The sequence below is a fragment of the Pleurodeles waltl genome, chromosome 12, assembly GCF_031143425.1.
Source record: "Pleurodeles waltl isolate 20211129_DDA chromosome 12, aPleWal1.hap1.20221129, whole genome shotgun sequence".
Taxonomy (NCBI): Eukaryota; Metazoa; Chordata; class Amphibia; order Caudata; family Salamandridae; genus Pleurodeles; species Pleurodeles waltl.
The window spans coordinates 636,912,942-636,928,854 of record NC_090451.1 but is presented as its reverse complement, the minus strand read 5'-3'; the positions used below and the strand labels follow the sequence as shown (position 1 = coordinate 636,928,854).

Below are 15,913 nucleotides of genomic sequence, written 5' to 3'. Positions count from 1 at the left end.
TGACTCTAACAGAAGGAGTCTGAGCCTTTATAACAGACGCTGATGTGGTTGCAGTCGATGCCGGTCTTGTCGATGAGACGGTAGCTGTGGAAACTTGTTGTCGACGATAGTCTCAGTCGCCAACAGTAGTGTCGTCGTCGACTTGAATTTAAGAGAAACCTTTCTAGAAGTGGAAGGCTCTGATGGAGAATGGTGACAGGACTCCTTTTTGCGACGAGGAAAGGATGGCTCAGATGAAATTGAGCTTTGTATGTCCTTGGCAGCCTCCTTATGGTGCTGCTTATTTTCGGGATTTTTCAGTCTGCCCCAGGTCTGCAGATCTGGCCCTTTTATGAGGCCTTTCTGAATCACTCTCCTAACCAGAAGTGCAGGATTTAGGCTGTAACCAGATTAACAGTCTTCCGTCTGTCTCTAAGGGTCTTCGCAGAGAAGGTGCAGCATCTTACAATCTTTTACCTGATGTACAGGATGTAAGCAATATAAACAGCCCTTATGTGGATCATCCACATGCAGCCTTTTCTTGCCACATGTCTTACAAGGGTGGAAAAAGCCTTTTCTGTAAGAACCAGACATTTCTGAAGAAAAATCTTTCTTGAGAGGAAAAAACTGAGCAGAGCTCAGGGAGACTCCCTTCACACGACATGCGGTAGAAAATCTGAGGGAATGAGCCTCTTTGGGGAATATTCTACAGGGTGCTGGAGCCTGATTGGTCATGAGTCAAGTTTGGTTCTTTTTTTACAAAAGGACATGGATAGGCTATATGTGTGATTTTGCTAGCATTGTAGCCTATGGAATTTTTTTGCTTACTGCTTTTATAGTATACCGTGGGACTCCCACTTCAGGGATGATTCAAGCATGTGAATTTATGAAAGATCCAATAATGGATAAAATGAAGTACCTTTATTTTTGTCAGTTTTCTTTCATGTGTGTAAGTGCTGTGATTACAGTGGTATTACATGAGCTTTGCATGTCTCCTAAATAAGCCTTGGTTGCTTGTCCACAACTACCTCTAAAGAGCATGGTTTCTGGACACTGCCTACACTAATAGGGGAGACCTGGTATAAGGTGTAAGTATCTTAGGTACCCACCACACACCAGGCCAGCTCCCTGCAGCTGGCTCTACATAGTGCACTAAAACGAACTACACTGCAGATAGTCCAGTAGATCCCAGGTTGGTATTGGAGAGGCAAAAGTGGATAGGACTAATGCTCTATTAGTGGTAGTGTGGACGAGCAGTTAGGCTTATCAGAGGGTAGTGCTAAGCATTTGTTGTACTCAGAGGCAATTAATACGACACTCCAAGAATAAATCTGACACCAATTTTGAATAATAGTTATTTTTACATATATTTCAAATCCAAATAACTTATCAGGTAAATAGGCTTTCAAGCCTAAATACTTTGCAGTTTCGAAAATACAGTGCAAGTTTCAGAGTTCTCTTGATGTTACCTATGCAGGAAAAACCATGTTCAGCAAACACAGGGTTAATGTCCTAAGATGCCAATCTCATGGAGTTAGGGTAAGTACTGGGCACTGATCAGAACTGCACCAACAGGTCCCTCCGGGCTGCACTGGGTCGGCCGGGTGCAGTAAGGTGGTTTCCTATGGGAGTTTGGTGCTTGCAAAGACGGGCTGCAGGTTCTGGCTAGGAAGCCAGTCAGGGATGACAAGCAGATGGGTCAAAGTCTTGAAGTGTCCAGGAAGGTAGGTGCACTGTTGGTCCTAGTATCTAGGGCCCAGGGGCTATGGATGCAGGGATGTCATTTGGTGATGGGTTTCACCATCCTGGAGTACTTGCGGTCAGGGGGGGATATGCGCGTTGAGGCTGCAGGTGTTGGGGAGTCCAGCAGGTGGTAAACCAAGGTTGACTTGAGCTCAGGTGAGCCAGGAGATAGCCATTGTCACCTGTAGCCCTCCTCAGTTGGCAGTGGTTGCTGTAGGTGTCGGGTTTTCTCTCACCCCAGGCTGTGGGAGATGGGGCCTGTGTCCAGGGGCTTCAGGCAACTTGGATGAGTCCAGGAGGGGTGAGACTCAGGTTTAGGACAGCTGGGGAGCCCTGCTGGCATTGTTGGTGTATTTCTCACTGGGTTGAGGTTGTCCAGTGCAGAGTTCACTTCAGGTGCCAGGTCTCCACACTGCATAGTCCTTGTTGGACACTGTTGCTGAGCAGGTTTGCTGTTTTGGAGTCTGTGTCTTCTTTTTTTTTTTTTTTTTTTTTTTGAAGCGTGACAGGCTTCCTGGGTTTCTTGCAGCTGCCGGATGGGTCTTTGTGCAGAGTCTCTAGAGGTCAGCAGGCAGGGTGGAAGGGATGGTACAGGGACAGTTGCTTCATCTTTTGTGGGGGTGACTCTTCTTTGTCCTTCTTGTCCGTCTTCATAGGTAATCAGGATCTGAGTTCTAGGGTTCATGGGTGCCACCTAAATCTCCTGCCTGCTGCTTCAGCGATGAGGGACTCTTATTCAGGTGTGCTGCGTGGGCCTCACTGCGACTCCTGTGCCTACTGCCAGTGGGTTACCTGTGGGGGCTGCCTCTTCTTGTGACTCTCCTGACTTCTGAGGTTCACCCCAGACTCCCCTTCTTGGGTCGAGCCCCCTGGACCTTGCTGGTCCTCGTCAGCCTTGCAAACCTTCTTGGCTTTTTGCATTTGCCAAAGCTTGCTGGTGGTTTTCCAGCACCACTAACCGACTGCACCTCGACCGCTAATTTGGGACATCACTTGCATCACTTCTGGGACTTAGTTTCCTGCACTGCTGACTTTCTTCGTCGAACTGGTCCTGCCTCCATGGAGGCGTGGGTTATGGCTCCTGCCACAGCCGGACACTCCAGCTGGAACTTGACCTTGTACTCTTCCTTTGCAGGTCCTCTTCCATCAGGATCCACCTTTGGGTTCTTCCAGTTTTGGTTGGGTCTTGCATAATTATTTTCCAAAGACCTCCTGTTGGTTTTGGGGAAAGCCAAGTACTTACCTCTGCTCTCCTAGTCCCTGAGGGGAGTTACTCTGGTACTCACCTCTTGGGGGTCCTAGTTCCTCCAGCTCCCTTCTACTGATTCCACTTACTTGGGTGGGGGACTGCCTTTCACATTCAACTTTTTAGTATATGGTTTGGCCCTCCCCTAGGGCCCTCAATGTTTTCCCATACTTTTGCCAATGCTTATTACTTTTTATGCTCTTTACTGACTTCTAATGTGTATATAACAGTGTATTTACTTACCTCCAGTTGAGGGGACTGCCTATTAGTATTCTGGTATTTGTGTTACCATAATAAAGTACACAAGTGTGACTATAGTGGTATTGCATACGCTTTGCATGTCTCCTAGATAAGTCTTGGCTGCTCATCCACAGCTACCTCTACAGAGCCCTGGCTTCCTAGACAATGCCTACACTTCACTAATGGGGGATACCTGTATCTGATATAGGGTGACAACACCATAGGTGTCCACAAGACCAGCTTCCTACAACAGTGTCCAGACCACTCTGGATATCCAGGAGGTGCAGGTAGGCAATGCTCACCCTCTTCGATGGGACGTTCCTGCAGGCCGGTGAAGGTAGAAGTCTAGCTGTGGAGTCCAGGGGAATGCAGAAGAACGGTTGCCCACGAGCAGTTGCTGGATTGCAGGACGGTTAGTGGCTTTTAGGACCACCAACAAGCCTTGGCAAATGGAAATAGCTGATGAAAGGTAGACAGCAGGTTTTTAAGGACCTGCAAGGTCCTAGTGACTCTTCCCTTGAAGGGAAGTAAGGGCAGGCCTTCAGCAGGAAGGAAAGCCAGCTGGAGTCAGAGGAGCCCCCACAAGTGACCCACTGGCAGCAGGCACAGGAAGTTAGAGAGGCCTCAGCAGCACAACAAAACAGGAGTTCTACGTCGCATAGGCTGCAGAATGGAAGCTGGAGTTGCAGAGTGCTGAGGCATCTTGGAGCTCAAAGATACTCTTTGGTGGAAGAGCCAACAAGCCTTGGCAAGAGCAAGAGTTGTGTGTGCATGGGGGGGGGGTCATTGCAGTGGCTGCTGCGAGGGTCTGCCGTCTCCCAAGCTGGTCAGAAGGCAAGTTGGACCCGGAGAGGACCACAGGACCACCACCTGTGAGCAGAGCCTTTTCGTTTTCTGTGTGTCAGCAGGATCCACCAGCCAGTTGTCTTGAGGTGCCTGCGGATGCAGGGGAGTGACTTGTTCACTCCAAGGGAGATTCCTCCTTGCTTCTTGGATGCAGGCAGCGTCCTTGTCACCCTGGAGGATGCACAGCCATGGATGTTGTTGAAATCTTGCAGAAGCTGTACAAACAATGTTGCAGTGGGAGCCCTCCCAGAGAGTGAACCGGGTGTTCCTGAATTGGTGCAAACCAGATTATGCAAGGTCGTCACCTTATGTGCCCTTCAAAGCAGTGTAGTGGCGCTCAGAGACTACCCCAGCCCATAGACACCTATTTCAAAGGGAGAGGTGGGCACACCTCTTGCCAGAAATCCTTTGTTCTGCCTTACCCGGCTTGAGTTAGCAGGAGGGCATAAGTGTCTGGGGTCGGCAGCAGCGTGGGCTGGCAGACCGATCCTGTAATTCTGCACAGGCACAACTGTGGGATCCTCTAAGGAACCCCCAGAGTACATGGGATCATACAACTTGCACTGGGATGGGTGTAGTGGCATGATTCCAACATGTTTGATACCAAACATGCCTAGGTTGGGAGAAGCCATTATGAAGTTGTACCACTCTTGTTGACCAGTGTCCACTGCATACCTTAAGATGGCTTCCCCACACTTACAAATCCCAGGGAATGGAGTCTGGAGTTTGTAGGGGACCCCACTCATTCAAGGGTACCCTCACACTTAGAGACGTGCAAATGGGCTGAGGGGCCTACCAGATGAGTGACTTAGTGTCCAAGTCCAGTGACTGTGATATAAGGCAAGCCTTATATCTAAAGTGAAAGGTGCATGCACCATTTCACGCAGGCTTCAATGGCAGGCCTGCAGACAGTTTGCATATGCTCCCATGGGTGGCATAATACATGCTGCAGCCCATGGGGGAGACCCTTGGTGTACCAGTGCTCTGGGCACCTAAGTACCATGTTCTAGGGACTTACATGGGTGCACCAGTCTGCCAATTTTCGGGTATAAATTTACCAGCAACCAAATTTAGAGGAGGGAGCACAGACACTGGGGTCCTGAATAGCATTATCCCAGTGCACTATAGTCTAAAGACACTGACACCACGCAAAGTGAGGGTAACCGTGTTAAAAATATGCTACTTTCCTACAAGAGCCATTATAGTTTGGTTGGCTATTCTACACCTTCATGTGGACATTTGTTTGTTTATACATGTTCTTTGAAAATTGTTTCCCTTTAGCGGGTATGACGCTTTTGCGTTCTCAAGATTGCCATCTTTTCTGAAGGAATTAACTCTCTAATGGTCTACTTTTTCTAGAGAAGATGCTCATATGTTTGTACATGAGGGGAATAGGTTTTTGCCTCATAACCTAGATTTGTACTGTCTCCTATGTGTTGTAAACCATTTTAAATACTATATTTAATGGTTGTTGCTCTTAGGTGACAGCTAGTTTCATTTTTCAACTGCCTCTAGTTGTTAGTGGTTTGGGTTCACATTTTGTCCCGAGACAGAATATACAATTTTATTTTATAGATCAGTGGGTTCTCTTTGATATAGAATCGTTTAAGTTTTCCGTTTAAGTGTACACTACTTTTTCTGGATCTTCTGTAGAGGGGTCTGTACTCTTATTATAGGTCCGAGTGCTAACCTTTTTTAGCTGTGCTAACTAGGTTTCTTTTCCATACTTACTATCTTATTCAACATTATGCTACTATTGCTCTGATGGTGGTGTCACAGGCAATTTGCATTACTCTGACAGTTTGGAGATATATGTGCGTGTATACATACATATATATTTGATGGCATGTGTAGCTGCAGATACACATGCTATGCACAGGTCCTGCCATCTAGTGTTGGGCTCGGAGTGTTACAAGTTATTTTTCTTCAAAGAAGTCTTTTCGAGTTACGGGACCTAGTGACTCCTCCTTTTCGGCTCCATTGCGCATGGGCATCGACTCCATCTTAGATTTTCTTTCCGCCATCGGCTTCGGACGTGTTTCTTTTCACTCTGGTTGTTCGAGTCGGAAAAGTATTACAAACTCTCTAAATTGGTCTGTATTGTTTTTGATCGAGTACCATCTATCATCGACACCTCAGTACCGGCGGACACAGATCTCCACTTGCCCTTCGGGGCACCCTAGCCCAACTTGGGCTTGGTCGCCCCGACCAAAAGTCTTGTTGAAGCCTCATCGACCGCATCCCGTTTAGATTCTGCCCTCGGTGCCATGCCAAGTATCCTTACACGGACCAACATCTAGTCTGTAACCTGTCTATCTCCACCGAGAGATACTTGCGAGGCCTGCCGATCCTTCCGCTAGAAAAAGACTCTGCGAGACCGAAGAGCGCGAAGGTTAGAGATGGCGTCCAGAAGCACCGAATGCCTCGACGCAGAAGAGATGATCCACACCGCAGTCTCCGTTCGGGGTCCAACTTGGAGCACAAGTCCGACAACAACAGACCGATAAGTGGGCCAGCACGTGAGTACGCTTGCCTCGACCCAATCCAAGCACAAATACAAAGCTTCGGGGACTCCACTGCCAGGAGGCCATGGCTCCACCTGTAAGAAAACTACCAGTGACCAAGCAATATCTTCGGCACCGAGAAAGGCCACACCAATGCAGCCTTTGGACTCTTGCTTAGGCACAGGCTCCGAAATCCTCAAGCACCGGCCCATTGAATCGAAGCCCTGAAAATCCCTCTCGGAGCTGAGGCCAACAACTACTTCAGGCCTTTCGATCCCGAAGAAAACCAGCTAAGGAGCTGAAAAAAACACACACATACAGAGGTGCATAGACTTTCCAAGCAATTGAAAGAAAGCCATAGATTTGCGGAAGAACTTACGCAAATGGAGGATTTTGATGAAAAACAGCCCAGAATCCAAATTCATAAAGACACTGGCAATATCCTCACTGCACCGCCTCTAAAAACAAAGAGGAAACTGGACTTTCAAGGACATTTGGAAACTGACCAGCCTCCTGCTAAAGTGCCAAAACCGAGACAAAAACCTCAGCCTCCTCCTCATTTTTCACCTCACCAGTCTCCTCATTCTCCTCACCTAACTGTCTCACCGCCTGTTACCCCCACTGCAGTCTCCCACACACTCTGCACAGTCACACCAGGATGACACTGACCCATGGGACCTTTATGATGATCCCATTTCAGACAATAGTCCAGAGTGCTATCCATCAAAGCCATCACCTCCAGAGAATAGCACCTCATATACACAGGTTCTAGCTAGGGCAGCGGCATATCATAACGTAACCATGCACACACAACCTCTTGAGGATGATTTTTTTATTTAACACGTTGTCCTCAACTCATGCCACCTACCAGAATCTACCCATGCTTCCTGGCATGTTAAAACATGCACATCAAATCTTCCAGGAACCAGTTAAGGCAAGAGCAATTACTCCAAGGGTAGAAAAGAAATATAAGCCGCCTCCTTCAGACCCAGCTTTTATTACCCAACAGCTACCTTAGCGCAGCAATGAAGAGGGTTAACTCCAAGTCGTCTGGGGACGCACCCCCACCAGATAAAGAAAGCAAAAAAATTGATGCTGAGGGTAAAAGGGTGGCATCACAGGCAGCTAATCAATGGCATATAGCCAATTCCCCAGTGCTAATGGCCAGATACGACAGGGCCCACTGGGACGAGATGAGACATTATCCAGCATCCCCCCCAAAGACCAACAGAAGAGAGCCCAGCAAGTAGTAGAGGAGGGACAGGCAGTCAACAACAATCAGATCAGGTCAGCGTTCGACTCTGCAGACACAGCCGCAAGAACTAATAATACGGCTGTCATCATTAGGTGACACGCATGGCTTAGGTCGTCCGGCTTTAAATCTGAAATCCAGCAGGCTGTTCTGATCATGCCTTTTAACGAACACCAACCATTTGGCACACAGGTTGATACAGCCATTGAGAAAATGAAAAAAAGACGCTGACACTGCCAAAGCTATGGGGGCGCTTTACTCAACTCAATACAGAGGCTTATTTCGAAAGCCTCAATATAGGGGAGGCTTTAGACCCCAAACATCTGAGCCATCTACCTCCCAATCCAAACCCTCTTACCAGACACAATACCAGAAAGGGGGGTTTCAGAGGACAATTTCCCAGATCTAGAGGAAAATATCAGCCCTCAAAGCAACCCACGCATACCAAACAGTGACTTCATCCACATCTTCCCTCACCACACTTCCCCTGTTGGAAGAAGACTGCAAAAGTTCCACACCCACTGGTTACCCATCACAACAGACAATTGGGTCTTATCCATTATCCAACATGATTACTGCATAGAGTTCAAACAAATTCCTCCAGATATACCCCCAAAACCACACAAACTCATCTCAACACATTTCAATGTTGCAAACAGAGGTACAGGCATTACTCAAACAAGCCTTAGAGCTTGTGCCACATCATCAAAGCGGAACAGGGGTTTTCTCCCTGTATTTCCTCATTCCCAAAAAGGATGGAACATTGAGACCAATACTAGATCTCAGAACTCTCAATCTTTACATCCTATCAGAAAACTTTCACAAGGTAATACTACAGGATGTAGTCCCACTGTTACAACAATAAGATTTTATGGCAACACTGGAACTAAAAGATGCGTCTTTCAACATACCCATCCATCCAGCGTACAAAAAATATCTCATTTGTAATACAAGGAAAACATTACCAGTTCAAGGTGTTACCATTTGGGATGACAGCTCCCAGAGTATTTTACAAAATGCCTTGCCGTAGTCACAGCATACATAAGAAGACAACATATCTCGACGACTGGCTAATAAAAGTCAACAGTCAAACACAGTGCCAATATCATACACGTTATGTTATAAACACCCTACACACACTAGGGTTCTCAATAAACTACCAAAAATCACACCTACAACTAGCGCAAGTTCAACAGTATTTAGGAGCCACATTAAACACCCAAAGAACATATTACCAAAAATCCAGCCAAACCAACAGTACACAGTCAAATTTGTCATGAAACAGTTGGACATGATGGCATCATGCATCGCCATTGTCTCAAATGCAAGACTAAACATCCGGCCCTTACAACAGTGCCTTGCAAAACAATGGTCACAGGCACATGGTCATCTTCAAGATCTAGTGTTGATAGACCGCCAAACATACATGTCCCTTCCGTGGTGGAATTCCACAAACCTAAACAAAGGGTGGCCATTTCAAGACCCCGTGCCTCAGTCCATACTTCCAACAGATGCATCAATGATTGGCTGGGGAGCTCACCTCAACAATCATAACATTCAAGGACAAAGGGAAACCAAACACAAACAGTTAAACATAAATCACTTAGAGTTGTTAGCTGTATTTCTAGCACTCAAAGCTTTTCAGCCTCTTCTCACGCGGAACAATATCCTTATCAAAACAGACAACATGACAACAATGTAGTACCTAAACAAACAAGGAGGGACACATTCGTCCCAACTCTACCTCCTAGCCCAAAATAATTGGCAATGGGCAATCCACAACAAGATTCACCTGTTAGCACAATACATTCCAGGAATACACAACCAATTGGCAGATTTTCTAAGCAGAAATCATCAACAAACACACATGTGGGAGATTCACTCTCAAGTACTTCACCAATACTTTCAACAATGTGGAACACCAGACATAGATCTGTTCGCCACCAGCAAAAACACAAAGTGCCAAAACTTAGCATCCAGATACCCACATCCCCTATCCAAGGGCAATGCTCTATGGATCTATTGGTCAGGGACATTTGCTTACGCTTTTCCTCCTCTCCCACTCATTCCATTTCTAGTCAACAAACTGCGTCAAAACACGCTCATGTTAATACTCATAGCGCCAACGTGGGCACGCCAACCGTGGTACACAACACTATTAGACCTGTCGGTAGTACCACACTCCAAACTACCAAACAGACCAGATCTGTTGACACAAAACAAACAGCAGATCAGGCATCCAAATCCCAACATACTCATTCTAGCGATTTGGCTCCTGAGATCATAGAATTTGGGTATCTACAACTACCAACTGAATGTATGGAAGTAATTAAGCAAGCAAGAAAACCCACTACCAGGTAGTACTATGCAACAAATGGAAAAGATTTGTGTATTACTGTCAATCTATACAAATTACCCCTCTTTCAGCATCAATACAAGACATTGTATGCTATTTGCTTCATTTGCAAAAATCAAACAGTGGAACTACCAGTCGTCTTCCCACAGCCAGATTCTGTGGCAGAAAGAGCCCTACATACATTAGATATTAAAAGAGCCCTAATCTATTACAATAACAATCATTCAGAAAACTAAAGTTATTTGTGGCCTTCCAAAAACCACATACTGGTGACCCCATTTCTAAACCAGGTTTAGCAAGATGGATAGTAAAATGCATCCAAACATGTTACCTTAAAGGTAAAAGACAACTCTTAGTTGTACCTAAAGCACATTCCGCAAGTAAAAAAGGGGCTACAATAGCATTCTTGGGAAATAGACCAATGGCTGAAATATGTAAAGCAACTACTTGGTCAACACCACATACATTTACTAAACAGTACTGTGTAGATGTTTTAGCAGCACAGCAAGCCAAGTTATATTAAGAACATTATTTCAAACAACTTCAACTCCTACAGGCTAACCACCGCTTTTATGGGAGGAACTGTTTTTTATTCCATGCACAGCATGTGTATCTGCAGCTACACATGCCATTGAACGGAAAATGTCACTTACCCAGTGTACATCTGTTTGTGGCATGTTCCGCTTAGTCTCAAACATTCCATGTTGGAATTTAGCATCATTATTTGGAAATTTAATTATTTTTTTTATACAAAGGAGTCTCTTGTTTTAGCACTGTGCTTAAATAGGCAGTTTTTCTGTATGGTACCATGTTTTTGGCACAAAAAAGTAACTGAAAAATTTGACGTCGGCAAGAGAGTTATTTTCACTCTGACATCGCATCCGGTGCACGTCGTCAACGTGGATTTGTGATGCCCTCTTCTAACTTGCAGATGTGCTGGAGAAAAAATTTCCAGATAGTCTCATGCCTGAGGGAAGATTCTAAAATAAGGAATCTGCGGCTAGATCCTGTCTCTAACAGGTAATGCATTACTGAAGGTAAGTAACTTGTTCAATAAATTCACTTTTTAAAAACATTATAAAAGGGAAGTAGTGTGTTGTTTTTATCCAAGGAGACTTTATGGAAACATTGAAACTTTTAAGGGACATCATGGTCATCCCAAACAAAGACATGGACATTTGCCAGTTATGGTGATCTACGCAGCCGTAACTCCTCTAAATACACTACTCAAGACTTTACACATTGTCACAAATAAAATCAGAAATTACGTAGATCCCACCATTGAGGCTCGTAGCACATATACAGTAGAGCCTGACACAAATTCAGCCCTGATCGGCCCCCGGTTGCTGTGGCCACTTGCTAGCCACTACACTCTTATTTCACTAGTCATCGTCAATATGGCCTCTGGCCTTATAATCCCTTCACTCTGTGTAAGATATTGAGCTGTGCATGAAGGTGTTTAGGCTGAATTGCTCCCAGAGTGACACATTTGTCTTTTAAGATTATTTACATGAACTTTCTTTAACACAGGAATTCATTTATTTATTGTACCAGGCAGAGACTATTATAAGAAAACTTACAATGTTGTGGAATTGGTATGTAGACAATGCCTATTGGGGTTTTTTCTGACACAACCTGAATACTATGCTTTTTTTTTCATAAAGGAAATTCGGTATTTCCTTCATGCATACCATCTCTGAGTAACGAAAAATAACTTTTAAAAGTAAATTAATAAATATGTATGAAATTGGAATCCTTTAGTTTATGCTTTCAGGGTGATTAACATGAACAAAGTGTGGGTGTGAGTGGATTAAGTTGGTGATGTTATTTTGGTATGAGTATTGTCATTAGTGAGTAAGACTCGATTAATAAGACATTATCTGAAGCAGTCGTGGGCTAGTTGTCCTGCCTTGTTTAAAAGTGTGTGCTGTCCCAGCTAACAAATCCCTAATACTGCTCCCTTTCTTTGATTGCCTAGTATGTGCTGAATTTTTGATTAGTCAGATACTTTGGCTACGTCAGCCAGCCAACTTGAACAATTGGATAATGTGTTTATCCTTCTTTCAGTTAAGAAGTGTTCAGTGTTAATCTGTAGCTTTGCCAGATTTTCTTGGGTAGCACACAAGATAAACATCCAGATAATCTGAACTGTGAACATTTACATATTTAGTGGTTGTCCTAATATTGTGGCATTGTTTCACCTCTCATTGATCAGCATTTACTTTGGATGACCCACTTCTTTGTCGCCGTTATCGGGAGCAGGTTGCCCCCAAAATAGTGTATTCGTGTTGTCTGTCCTGACATTTAAAATTAGATGTGGGGGAGTTTGGGACGTGCCTGCAGGGCTCTGGAAGCTGTGCAGAGGCTCAGTCTGTCTGTCCCTCTCTTATCCAGGTCCCTCCTACCTCTTCCAAGCAGCATGGTGTGAACGTCGGTGTAAATGCATCCGCAGCCGCTTTCCAGCAGGCCGGCGCCTACGGCTCCCACGCGTACAACACTGGTAAGAGGAAATCTTGGATCACATTTATCTTTCAGGATTACATCGTAGGTTTGAGGTCACAAGGAGACTGATCTCACTGCTTTATCAATTCAGGCTGTTGCCTATTAAGTCGTCCCTCCCTTTATAGGACACATATAAGCTTGTATATTGTCATGTTTATTGACTGACTAGATGTATGTAGCGCACTGCCCCTAATAAGTTCCTTTTCAACGTCGTGTTGAGGAAAGGATTCTATTTATCATTTGTTACAGGCCGTTCTGTTTGCCATCTAAACTTACGCTTTTAGTAGTCCATGCTGTGGAACGTTTAGTGGAATACAGCTTATTTGTAAGGTAGTGACTGCTACACCTTTTTTCACACATTTTGTCTGCAGTAGTAAATGTACAGTCCAGGTTTTATTGTGGATAAATGCGGCTTTACTTCTTGGTTGAGTCTAGGTTGGACCACTTAATGGGAGGGGGGTGTTGAACTAGATGCGTGCTCAAGTATTAAGTAAGAAGCAGCAATGGGATTATCTGATAGACTTATAGTTGCAGATTCCTTACCTTAGAATTTTCCCCCAGGCGTCAGACTGGATCTGGAAATGTTTTCTTAGAGCAGTACCCTTGGGCATCGGTAGGTGGTTGCGGTCAACTCCGTGGGAGTCGTTTGCACCTTAGTCGCAGTGATGTCGTCGGGAGTAGTGGATAGATACTGCCTCAACGCAGTGATGTCAGTTCTTGTCTTTACACGCCACACGCTGATCCGGAGAGAGCTATCCTGGTCTCTTTTTGACCGATTTCAAATCTTTTATTGAGTTTCTTGGTGAGTTTTGTGGTGCATCGATGTCCCCGAAGACCGGTTTCAAGCTGTGTGAAGACTCACTGCATTGTCGGTGACAGATCCGCACTGTGTCTGTTTGATGCCTGGAGCAGTCACCATGACCCGAAGTTGTGCTCGGAGTGCTGGGCCATGCACCTGAAGGCCTTGAGGGAGCAGTCCCTCAAGCTCATGGTGGCCTGGTGCTCGACTCCACGTAGGTCCCAGTCTCGCTCAAGGGGAAGGTGTTGAGACCCATCGCAGAGCCACCACCATTCTTCGTCCTCTAAATCCTTGGGCCAAGGTAAGAAGTCGAAGCGGTCCAGTCACCCTTCAACTTCAGCTCGTCGCTCGACTGATGTGATGCATGAGGAATGTCGACGCAGAAGGTCTGTCTTCTGAGCCTGCTTCTGGGTCTGCTCCACGCGTCCCCCGAATTTCCGGGAGCCGGAGCAACCCCTGCCCAACTGAGTCTTATGAGGCCATGTGCCTCATTTTTGGGTACGCCGACCCCGATACGGCGTCTTCCGGCCCAAGGGGTTCGGTGGGGGGGACTTTAAGGTTCTGCTGCTACGGCCACTGAGGTCCCCTCCGGATCCGCTTGAGGATCAGCACTGACACTGGTCGTACCACTGAGACCTTCCCCGGTGCTTGTCGACACCCCGACTTCTGTGATACTCACCATTGACGTTGACCCGATCCTCATCCCCACCGACAGAGTTGAAACAGCATCGGCTGACGCCATCTGTCTTCAATGGGGCCTACTCACCCCAGGTCGGATTCAGACTCTTTTTCTTATTGGTACGAATACTGGGAAGGATATGAATACCAGGATGGACCCTAATTTGGACTGGGCACAGGAGTTGGGCGAGGCCAGTGGACTGGACACTTTTCCAGATGCTGGCATGCAGTCTCCTCCTACTGTGGCTACGGCGGAGGGAGCAACATATTCTATGGTGTTCATTTGGGCGGCTGAGGTCCTTGGCCTTGAGTTGCCTACTGTTCAGGTCAGATATCCTGATGGGTACTTCAGCCAGGGGCTTCCACTTCTGACCCCCTTCTACCATTCAATGAAGCCCTCACCGATGTCCTCTTGGGTACTTGGTCCAGACCAGCAGAGGGGCTCCTGTGAACAGGACTATCGCACGCTGCCATAGGCCCGCCCAGAACGACCCTAAATTCCTGTCCCAACACCCCACACCTGAGTCTTGTCATTCAAGTTTCCTCTTCCTAGGACGCATTTCCTTCCGCACCTCCGGATAGAGAATCAAAAAGGCTGGAACAATTTTGGGAAGATGTTTTCTTTCTCCAGCTTCGCGCTGCAGTCTGTGAACACCTCATGCCTTTTGGGCTGCTATACCCACTATCTAGGATAGTTCTGCAACTTCTGCTGCAGATATTGGAGCAGGCCCGTGTTACTGCCTCCCAAGCTGTCACCGATGGGACAACGGCAAAGTTCACAATCAGATGTGGGGTGAACACGACTGACTCTCTATATCAGTTGCGACAACAGTGGTTTTGTGGCGCCACGCCTGGTTGTGTAATTCTAGTTTTTCGGGAGGGGGTGTCCAACAGTCTTTTAAGGACATGCCCTGTGATGGCTCCCATCTCTTTGGAGATAATGCAGACTCAGCTTTGGAGAAGTTCAAGGACTCCCGGGCTATGGCTCCGGTCCCTTCACCTTTCCACTGCCCCTCGCCTCCAACAGTCTGCCTTTCGACGCTTTTATGGCCAAGGATGGGGCTCCCTGTCACGTCCCCATCCAAGCCACCATGCCACCCATGCAGTTCAGCTGCTGTGTGGCCTTGGGCGCGTAATCCAGCATGGGGCAGGGAACCAGGGGTCTGCCTAGTCCACCCCTGCCCCCGCTGCAGCCTCCAAACTCATCTAGTGCGTCCCCTCACTCCACTTGGCAGAAGGATTTGCCATCACCTGTCCCACTCGGAATCCATCACTACGGACAGATGGGTTTTGCAGACAATTTGAAGGGGCTACTCCCTCTGTGCGAATCTGCCCCAGCAGCCAAGCCTCCATCAGTCACACATCTTTCAGAGGATCATTTGGCACTTCTCCACCAGGAAGTCGCAGCTCTCTTGGCCAAGTCGTAGAGAAGGTTCCTGCGCCAGAAGTATGTTGTGGTTATTGTTCCCGCTACTTTCTGGTGCAGAAAAAATGCAAGGGCTTGCGTCCTATCCTACACCTTCAGGACCTCAATTACTTCCTCAAGAAGGAGAAATTCAAAATGCTCACCCTGGCTCAGGTCTTTGCTGACTTGGACCCAGGAGACTTGATGGTAGCGTTGGCCTTACAGGACGTTTAGTTCCACATTCCCAACATGCCTTCCCACAGACATTACCTACAATTCGAGGTAGATCATGAGCACCTTCACTTTACTGTGCTCCACTTCGGCCTTACAAGGGTCCCTCGGGTGTTCATGAAAGTGATGGCT

The 15,913-nt window shown here is 46.5% G+C and overlaps 1 protein-coding gene across 26 annotated transcripts in view; it reads left to right on the top strand.

Moving 5' to 3' along the window:
* UBAP2L (ubiquitin associated protein 2 like) overlaps positions 1-15,913 on the top strand; it is a 756,258-nt gene that overhangs the window by 551,046 nt on the left and 189,299 nt on the right. For 22 of the 26 annotated variants that reach the window (XR_011200008.1, XR_011200009.1, XR_011200010.1 and 19 more), the window contains one exon: positions 12,561-12,666. The exons of the other annotated variants lie outside the window; for them this stretch is intronic. Coding sequence is in view for 19 of the 22 variants with exons in the window: in XM_069218134.1 (XP_069074235.1) it covers positions 12,561-12,666 (106 nt within the window). In the remaining 3 variants the exon portion in view is untranslated. The remainder of the gene's footprint in view (positions 1-12,560; positions 12,667-15,913) is intronic. 26 annotated transcript variants of the gene reach the window in all.